Source organism: Cynara cardunculus, assembly GCF_001531365.2.
Source record: "Cynara cardunculus var. scolymus isolate 2C chromosome LG 15, CcrdV1, whole genome shotgun sequence".
Classification (NCBI taxonomy): Eukaryota; Viridiplantae; Streptophyta; class Magnoliopsida; order Asterales; family Asteraceae; genus Cynara; species Cynara cardunculus.
Genome location: NC_037542.1, coordinates 10,310,311 through 10,320,214, shown reverse-complemented (window position 1 = coordinate 10,320,214; position 9,904 = coordinate 10,310,311). Strand labels below are relative to the sequence as shown.

The window sequence follows — 9,904 nt, the reverse complement described above, 5'->3', positions numbered from 1 at the left end:
TAATAAAAGTTAATTTATTAATTAAAAAAGTTTGAGGTTATTGGGTTGTTCTCGCATTCTCGTAAATCACAGGGGTTCTCGTTTGAACCTCCATATATATATATATATATATATATATATATATATATATATCACTTTTTAACTCAAAATAGGCGTTATCAATTCATAAAATAAAGAAAGACTTTCGATATACAAAGCACACAAGAAACCACAGATCCGATAGTGGTGTGACGGGCTGAAACCACTACCTATGACGCGTTGGCCACTTCCATCACCTCTTTCTCGTCTTTTTTTATGCTTGCACATTTTTGTTTTCTCTTGAAAAGACGGAGTGAGAAGGAAACCATATACATAAGAAGAAATTCATGCAAATTTTATTTTCAAATACCATAATGCCGTAATGACTTGTATCGTATGTATTAAAACTTGTATATTCAAATACAGCGTAATCCAAGTGTCACATAAGATTAGGTCAAAACTCATTTCCGAGATCTTACAAAACCTCGGTTTCTTTTAAACAACGTTTAGCATTTTCGTTTGTTGATCTCATCATTAGATTTTGAGTTGGGAAAAGAACATAAATTTTTTTGGAAACTTTAAACCACATAATTTCGCACATATGTATTCAATGAGCTCAAGTTATTTAAGTCCGAGTCATTCTACCTCGACTTGAATAAGCTCCATTTCATTCTAACTCATTGTGAACTTTTTTGATATAACCGATGTCTGATCTTGAGCCTCCTCCTCATTGGTTTGCCAGTTCGAGACTCATTGTGAATTTTTTTAACTGTTATATTCAGGTCTTAATAAAGTTAATCAAAATGCTAATATGCTGACTCAAACAACTAATTAAAAGAAAGATAAACACTTATCCACTAAAAGCATTTGATAAACCAACACTAAGGGGGTGTTTTAGATTACTTATTTGAAACAACTTATGTTTTTCTAAAAAAAGTGTTTATCAACTAATTATAAGCTAGAATGATTTAACTTTAAAAAAAAAAAATTATTATCGGTTTGACACCGGTATAAGTTGTTTATCCAAACACTCAAAGTGCTTATTACCAGTATCACACTGTAATAAGTCAATAAATTATTTTCATTAATAATCCTAAAATTAAAACAAAGACTCTGGCATCGGATGTTCAAACACGCCCAGTTGTTTTTCGACCCTTTTTTGACCTGCGCCATTTTTTTATGCTTACTTCCTTTTCTCTTGATGTTGCAATCCCATGAATCATTCAGTAATCTCTTGGCCAGGTTTTCACAAACAAACAATCTTAGATCTATCAAGCAAATTAATGCTCACTTACTTAGAACAGGCGTAATCTTCATGTCTTACACCCTTCAAACTGATCTCGTATACGCATACACGAAATGTTCTCAAGAAAACAACATTCAAACCCTAACCAAATTCTTCAATTGCTCCATTCTCACGCACCCAGTGCCCTTTAATTCACTTCTTTCTGGTTTTGTTAAAAATGGGAATCCTTTGGTAGCTTTAAAAACTTTATCTTTGATGAATGTTAATGGCGTTCCAATAGATACTTACGCTTTGTGTAGCTCGTTGACAGCTTGTTGTTTGATTCCAAGTGTTGGGTTCGGGAAACAGATTCATACCCATGTGGTGAAATCTGGTTGGGGTTCTAGTGTGTTTATCGGCAGTGCTTTGGTTGATTTTTACTCGAAATCAGTGGCAGTTGTTGATGCAGCAAAGGTGTTCGATGAAATTCCTCTGAAGAACACGGTTTGCGCAAATGCACTTCTATCGGCTTATTCCGATGCCAAGATGTGGGCGAATGGTCTTGAATTGTTTCGAATCATGCCCGGCTTCAATTTGTGTTACGATAATTGGACATTTTCGGTAGCTTTGAGTATTTGTGCTGGGCTGTATGCAATTGAATTGGGTAGTCAAGTACACGCAAAAGTGATAAGAACCATTTGCGATGCAGGAACTGATGTGTTTCTCTTAAGTTCGTTGATCGATCTGTATGGAAAATGCGGGCTGGTAACCAAAGCTCGGCAAGTATTTAGTATGGCCGCCTTTGCTGATGTAGTTTTGTGGACATCGATGCTTGGCGTCTATGGTCGAAACGGGCATCACAAAGACGTAATTCGATTGTTTAAAAAGATGTTAACAAAGAAAGTTAGACCAGATGGGGTGGCATTCGTTTCCGTCATCTCGGCTTGTGGCCACACGGGCCAGGTTGATCTTGGCACCGAGTACTTTGAGTCCATGGCTCGTGATTTTGGACTAAACCCGAGTCCTGAGCATTATGGGTGCCTCGTGGATTTGTTTTGTAGGGCAGGCGAGTTAGAAAACGCATGGAAGGTGGTCGACAAAATGCCGAATAAAGCGAGTGCAGGCATTTCGGTCTGGGGAGCGTTGCTGAGCGCGTGTTGTGATCAAGGGCATGTTGATTTGGGTAAGTTTGCGGCTCGAAGGGCGCTTGAATTGGATCCTATGAATACGGGGGTTTATGTTTTACTGTCGAATATGTATGCCAAATGTGGTCTATGGGATGAAATCGGAGATTTAAGGGAATCGATGCGTGATAAAGGATTAAAGAAAGATATCGGTCGTAGTTGGATTGGGGTGACGGTGTGATTTTCGGCTAGTTTTGTCAAGGGACCTTTCACTAGTTTTACGCAATTATCTTATCGTAACGTTACACCTTTCGAATTAAAACATCACTGTAAGAATATATGGAACCTATTAAATTATTTATAATAAAAACAAATTTTGAATTATTTAAAATTTTCATTTAAAGAAGAAAAAATATAAAATTAATTTTTTAATAAAGGCGGGAAGCGTATGAAGAGATTTAAACACTTGATCATTTTTAATCTTACACCCACCCATGAATTGCGCTCCTTACGAGAATTGATCCGGTGCATCTCGGTGTATCTCAGTAGTATCGATCTTCAATTAAAATTGATCCAATGGTCTATCTTCCTTCTTATGTTTCTTACCGTAACTACACTTTTCACCGAAACTCAACCCTATGTCTATCGTAGGTATCATAAATTATCTTATTAGTTTATTTATATTGTAATTAATAATGATTTTATTAATTTGCTATTATTTGTTTCCCTTCCAAAAAACATGTTTATACTTGGTATTTTTTTTTTATGTTTATTTGATTAATCTGAATATCCAACCTGCTATGCAAACCGACTAATCTCAGGACGACCACCTACTTTGCAGATAGTCCGGAGTCACCGCATTTGAATCTCCATGGCCACAAGAGGATTTTTATTCCTCCTTTGATTTAAACTTGAGACCTCCAGGTACTTTGACTTTTGGAGCTCAAGCTCAAACCAATCAGACATCACCCTAATATATATTAAGAATAAATATTTAAGTCTAACTGATATAAAACTCCATTTTATATAACGCAAAATCACACACCCGAATACATATTTTACATGAACCAGAAAACAGAAACAATGCAATTTTTATTCCATTTTATTCGGCGTTCTCTTTTCTATTTTACAAGCATTATTTCTATTATTTAAGAAAACACACAAATCATAAATCACCATTTTTTCCCCTTAAAAATGACGAATGCAATTTAAATATTAAATGACCAAAACGAATAACAGTTTTACGCTCTTAACTGTTTACGACAGCGCAATTTCTTCGAATTTCACCGGACGTTCCGGTTTTCGCCTCGACCGCGCCCATTTTCTCCATCGACGTTGCGAATTCGCTAAAGAAATTCTCGATCGATCCTTGAAGGAGTTGGTTGATGTACGTCAACGTGTTTGAATTTCTTGTCAATTCGGAATCAGATTCGAACAGTCCCCTACGTTTTAGCAACAGCGAGTAGTAGCTAAGGTCGAACGTCTTACGGCTCCCGGGATCCATCTCGACTCTTGTTGTTGTGTCGTTTGGTGTCCTGCATTTTCTCGATTGGAGATTGTCGGCGTATTCGCTATCGAGTGCTGGGTCTCGATCGCCCACGCCCGTGAAATTGTATAGACGGTTTGAGAACGATGGACAATGTGCGATTCCGATCGTATGAGCACCTAAAATAACGTCACAGTAGCACATAAGCTAAAACAGCAATAAAACTATTGTGTACGTCCCAAAATAAGTGTTAACGTGTCTCAAAATAAATGTTTGATTTCAAAATTTAAGTGTATATTTCCAATTACACCCTTCATTATGACAAGAAGAAATTCAGTACTTCCTCTACTCTTAAGGGTAAATTTGTCATTTAGTTAATTAAATAGTAAAATGATTGTACATTCTTAAAATTGTCTGCCTATTCTCATTTATCGCTGACCGATTTATGATAAACAAATAACGTACCGGAAAGCAAGACGAGATCCTTCAAATCAAGACTTTTATTCGCAAACTTTTGTATGAGGATGGTGATGTTATCGAATGGAGCCGGGATTTGGGATAGCGCCTCCGATGCATTCGATATCAGCCCGTCTCTTCGACCGGTGGGCACTTTCCAAGAAGGACCTCCCTTTAATCAACAAAAACGTTCAGAAAAACATATTCTTTTCGTAATTTTATTTTGCGGGTCCGATTGAGTCGTAAAAGAATTCGAACTCTTACCGTGATAACGATGGAGTCTCGAGCAGCAAGAGCGATGATATCTGCACAAGAAACAACACCAGGGCATTCTGCTTCAACCAAACTCTTCAATGTATCAATGAATCCAAACCCTCTTACGGTTTGGTTCGGAACTGCTACTCTCTCTGTTTGATTCCCAGAGCTCGAAGTGAAATTCAAAAGCACTGATCCATCACAACCCTATTCAAAACAACAATGAGGGTAAAATCGTCACTTCATATCCAAGGGTAAAATGGTCTTTTCGGACCTTTTACGTACGTCACAACATGGTTATGACTATTTTTCTTAACCCTACATTTTACGTCTAAGGGTACATTCGTCTTTTCAGACCTTTTATGTCCTTAAAACAACAATGAGGGTAAAATTGTCATTTTAAACGTCTTATGCATATCCCGACGTGGTTTTCACGAGAGTTAACGACAAATCATAGCTTAACTTCTTATGATAATTTGAAAACCCTATTCAAGGAGACAATGAAAACAGTCGAAGTTAATTGCCTTTTCGTCATGATAATTGAAGCACTACATTCCCAAAATGTCCGGTACGTGATTGCTACATTTTATATATATACATATATATATATATATATATATGGGAGTGATCAAATGAAAACCACTCAATTTGTAAAAACCGTAAAAATCTCATTCCATCAAACATAATTTTTCATTTTGTTCATATTTTTGTAATTATAAGAGGTTGATTAATCATTTTTATTGTAGAGGATGTTAATCATRGATATTATCATCTTCGTTATTTTAATTTTAGAAAAATACATGAAACAGTTTCATAAAAATTTAATTAAGTAGTATATGTAACAATTTCATAACAATATATGAAACAACTTCATCAAAAATGTATTATATGAAACAATTTCACAAGATTAAACAATTTCATGAAAAAATTTCATAAGATTACAAGAGATGAGAGTAGTTTTTACAAATTGGAGTGGTTTCATTTGATCACTCATATATATATATATATATATATATATATATATATATATTAGAATGATATTCGTGCAATCCAGTGATATATATCTCGATTTTAATATTTTGTTTTATTATGTCTTCATCAATGTTATAATACAATTTTATGTGTTACTGAAAAAACGATAATGTTTTTATTTTTTGAATAAAATATAAATTTGAAAATATAATAAAATTTTGAAAAAAAATTAATCGATTTATATATCAAATTACATATTAAAGTTATCTTTTTTTTTTGTGTAATTCCTTTAATTCAATTTTTTATCATAATTTAATTTAAGTTTACTAACAAAGTAATTTGTTTTTGTTTAATAATATAGTTTTTTATAAAGATAATAATTAAGTATTTTGTTAGAACTCAATGATTATCCTAATTATATTTTATATTTTTTATATTTAAAATGAGAAATTTATCTGCAATTAGCTACACGAATTCATATATGAAGTTTTAATAAGTTGAACTTATACACAATCTACTTATAATCTTCAGTTTTAAGTAATATGCATCTGTAAACAGTATTTTATGTATAAAAAATGGCTTTTAAAAGTCTTTGTCAAATATTTTACAATATGCTAGAAACGTACCCGCACAATGCATCGAGATATATCTCGATTTTAATGTTTCGTTTTATAATATACTTTTGTATAGTTTTGAGAAAATGATAATGTTTTTAATTTGAATAAAATATAAATTTGAAGACCTATAAAAATTTCTATCGATATCAAATTCTTTCTGAAGTATATAATATTTATATACGGCAAATGCAACAAATAAATTCATACACCCTCCTCACCTTTGGTGATGTTTGAACCTCTGACGTTCTTGGAGGCCAAAGGCTACGATACTGTTAAACCGAAGGCTCTTTGGTCGGTATCAAATTAATAATTAAAAATTCTCGTTTTTTGTATAAGTTTTTTAGTTCATTCTTTTAGTATAATTTAATTTAACTTTAATAACGATATACATTATTTTAGATCTAATAATATAATGTTTTTTATAAATATAATTTTTAGTTTATTTTTTATCTCACCAAATTATAGTGCTTTAATGAGCAAAGTGATAAACACTTAAGAAGAAATTATGAACAAATAAGATTAAGTTTTTTAGTTCATTCTTTTAGTATAATTTAATTTAACTTTAATAACGATATACATTATTTTAGATCTAATAATAATATGTTTTTTATAAATATAATAATTCGTATTTTTATTATAATTCAATAATTATTTTAAATATATTTTATTTTTTATAATCAAAATGAAATACTTATCCAATATTTGATTATATTTATCTGCAGTTAGTTATACGAATTTAAACGTGAATTTTAATAAGTTGTATATACACATAATTTACTTGTAATATTGAATTTTAAGTAATATGCATCAATAAACAATAATTAATGCATAAAAATTGGTTTTTAAGAGTTTTTGTCAAATGCTCTATAATACAGTACATATATATTTGGATAATGTGAGACCAGTCTATTTTCTCTGTTTTCGTGAGACACGTGAGACCACTTATACATTTGAAATTTTACAGAGTTTTTGTTGTGAAGGTTCAGGATTTTTTTTACCTTTACAATGTTTTGCTATAAAGTTTCAAGAATAAAAATATGGTCTCACGCGTCTTACAAAAACATGTTGGTCTCACGTGAAACCAACCCCCCCCCCCTCTCTATCTATATATAGGAAGAATATTTTGCAAACCAAGTCATTTGTACAAATCATGAAAATCGTCGATTTCATTGTTTATTTTAGTGAAAAGTTTTCATGAATTATTTAATATGATGATTTTTTTTTTCAAATAATCATGGACATTATCATCTTCATTTTAGTAAATAAATTTGATCAAAATGAGAAATACATAAAACAATTCAATTTTTATATAAATACAAAATATATGAACATTTTTATCATAAAATGAGTTATTTGAAATAATTTAATCATATATAAACAATTTCATGAAATTCTTTTACTAAAATAAATAATTAAATCGACAGTTTTTACGATTCGTACAAATAGCTTGATTTACATTTTATCCGTCCCCGGTATATATATCACAATTGAGCAACACATTTTCGATGTTGATTCAGGGATGCATTGCTACAACGACCCTTTCAACACGAAACAAAAGTCGACACATACCCGGACGAAACAATCATGGAAATGCATTCTGATAAGAGCAGCCGCAAGCGACGGAGCATTCGGGATATGCTCGTTCACATAATCCTGCACGATCTGTTCGGCTTTCGGGCACGAACTCGCATAAAACCCCATCTGCAAATCACCGTGAACCGATCCAAGAATCGCTAGAACCACCAGAATCGAGCAAAACCCTCTCATTTCTTCGCCTTTTCTTGCTGCTTTTTTGCTACAGATTCTTGAAACCCAGATCAAATATATAGCGATTTTGCAAGCCAACACCTGGATTTAAGACATATAATACGAAATCATATAACTACTGATCTTATCATCAATGACTAAAGAAATGGAGATTAGTTATGAATCAAGATTCGTGGAGACATGAATCGATTGGTTGATTCAACCAACAAACCTCACCTAATCCTCATGCATATATATATATATTCACATATGAAGATATGATATTAAAGCAATAGACAGTTAAAATTCACAGAAAAAACAACCACACAAAGTTGATTCATGTGAAGTGTTTAACTGAGATCTGTCTGTCATCCATGGAAGAAGGATATGGGATGATGGGGGTGTTTTTTATATATTATTTCGTACGAATATTTTAAAATAATTAATCGCGGTGGCTTTTATTATTATTATTTTATTATTATTATTATTATTATTTTATTATTATTATTATATAATTGAAAAATAATTTTGTTTGAAGACTGGAAAGTTACAGTGAATAAATGTATTTGGTAACCTGCTTCGAGGATTCGGATCATTTGTAATCCGTTATATTAATATGAATTTTATAAATCAAATCTTAATCATTATCTGGTCTAATTAATATTCGGTTTAATAAATATTTGAGTTATTATTAAATTTATAGTATTTACGCCAAAAAGAGTGTGAATTCAATTTTCTTACATATTATTAATTTTTAAATATTTAATATGATTTTATATAATTTTATATAAGACAAATTGTATGAAAAAATAATATATGTTAAATTGATTCATATTTTTGGTAACGTACTTTCAAAACTTTCATTTTGATACTTAAGATGTAAAGTTTTAAACATTTTAAATACCCTGATAACTGGTTGAAGAGTAATTTTAGATTAAAAAAAATTCATGTCATTAACCACGTCAACAAATAATATCGAGTTGGATATCACATCACTCGCCACATCAGCATGATAAACGATTAATGATTCAACCGGTTACCCGCATAATTAAATGTTTAAAACTTTATATTTTAGGTACCAAAATGAAAGTTTTGAAAGTATGTTATTCAAAATTGGAATCAAGTTAAAGTACATTAATGTAATTTGCCATTTTATATTTTTACATATTATTTTCACATTTTCCTTTTAGTAGACCGTGTCTACACATGTCAATGATGATTAAAAATGGGACGTGAGATTTTGGGACCACAATTTTTCTTATTCCAATTTCGAACACAAATACTGACTCGAGATATGTAAATAATATATAACCACAACAATTTTTTCTCCACAGTAAGACATATATTCACTTATTTATGTTTTGAATTTGAGATTATACCACTAGTTTATTATTTAATGGCGTTTGGGAGTGCGTTTTAAATTGACAAGGTCATATAAAACAATTACGATTACAATTAAATAACCAACTGTGACTGAACTGTAAGGTTTGTATGTTAAAAGGCTGAAGTATCGTATATCGATTTATTTATTGAAGATGTTAGATTGTGAAAAATGAACGAAAAGTTTTCAAATTTGGATAAATATAAGTTTGTAGCAATATGAGTGTACAGATTCAGATGCTACGAACCTGGAGACTGGTAAACTAACCCAGAATCAATATACTCGGTTCTAGTTATGGCAAAAAGAAAACCAATTCTCAATTTGGTTCAAAACCGATTCTGTTCAAACCAATTCTTTTTTACCTTGATAAAAAATATCGTTTAAGTAAACAAATTAAACTTGAATCACTAGTCTAAAACAGGCCCAAAATACGAGTCTGGTTCACTATCTGGTTTGATGTCGAATAGACATATAGCTAATATTGATACCATGCAATCTACTTCAGTATTCCATTTGCAATGTGGCATAGGTTCCCTCTTATGTTGTGCCTTGTATAACTTTAGTTTTTTTTAAGCATATAATATTTATATATGACAAAATATAACAACTATATTCACACATTCT

General features: G+C 31.5%; 2 protein-coding genes across 2 annotated transcripts; one reads left to right on the top strand and one right to left on the bottom strand.

Moving 5' to 3' along the window:
• The first annotated feature begins 1,219 nt into the window (after window positions 1–1,219).
• Window positions 1,220–2,702, top strand: LOC112528508 (pentatricopeptide repeat-containing protein At2g13600-like). The gene has a single exon (XM_025139538.1). The coding sequence runs from the start codon at window positions 1,220–1,222 to the stop codon at window positions 2,606–2,608; it is 1,389 nt and encodes a 462-aa protein (XP_024995306.1). The 3' UTR covers window positions 2,609–2,702.
• Window positions 2,703–3,372: 670 nt separating this feature from the next.
• On the bottom strand, window positions 3,373–8,276 carry LOC112527448 (peroxidase 3-like). The gene is made up of 5 exons (XM_025138116.1): window positions 8,137–8,276; window positions 7,723–8,001; window positions 4,574–4,771; window positions 4,319–4,481; window positions 3,373–4,032 (listed from the first exon to the last, which is right to left on the bottom strand). Exons 2-5 carry the CDS (start codon window positions 7,918–7,920, stop codon window positions 3,617–3,619), a joined length of 975 nt encoding a protein of 324 aa, XP_024993884.1. The 5' UTR covers window positions 7,921–8,001; window positions 8,137–8,276; the 3' UTR covers window positions 3,373–3,616.
• Window positions 8,277–9,904: the final 1,628 nt, after the last annotated feature.

Coding starts and splice junctions, on each gene's coding strand:
- LOC112528508 (XM_025139538.1), top strand. CDS start 1,220: ATGTTGCAATCCCATGAATCATTCAGTAATCTCTTGGCCAGGTTTTCA.
- LOC112527448 (XM_025138116.1), bottom strand. CDS start 7,920: ATGAGAGGGTTTTGCTCGATTCTGGTGGTTCTAGCGATTCTTGGATCG. Junction 4,482..4,573: donor GAGACTCCATCGTTATCACG/GTAAGAGTTCGA, acceptor TGTTGATTAAAG/GGAGGTCCTTCTTGGAAAGT. Junction 4,033..4,318: donor GGATCTCGTCTTGCTTTCCG/GTACGTTATTTG, acceptor ACGTTATTTTAG/GTGCTCATACGATCGGAATC.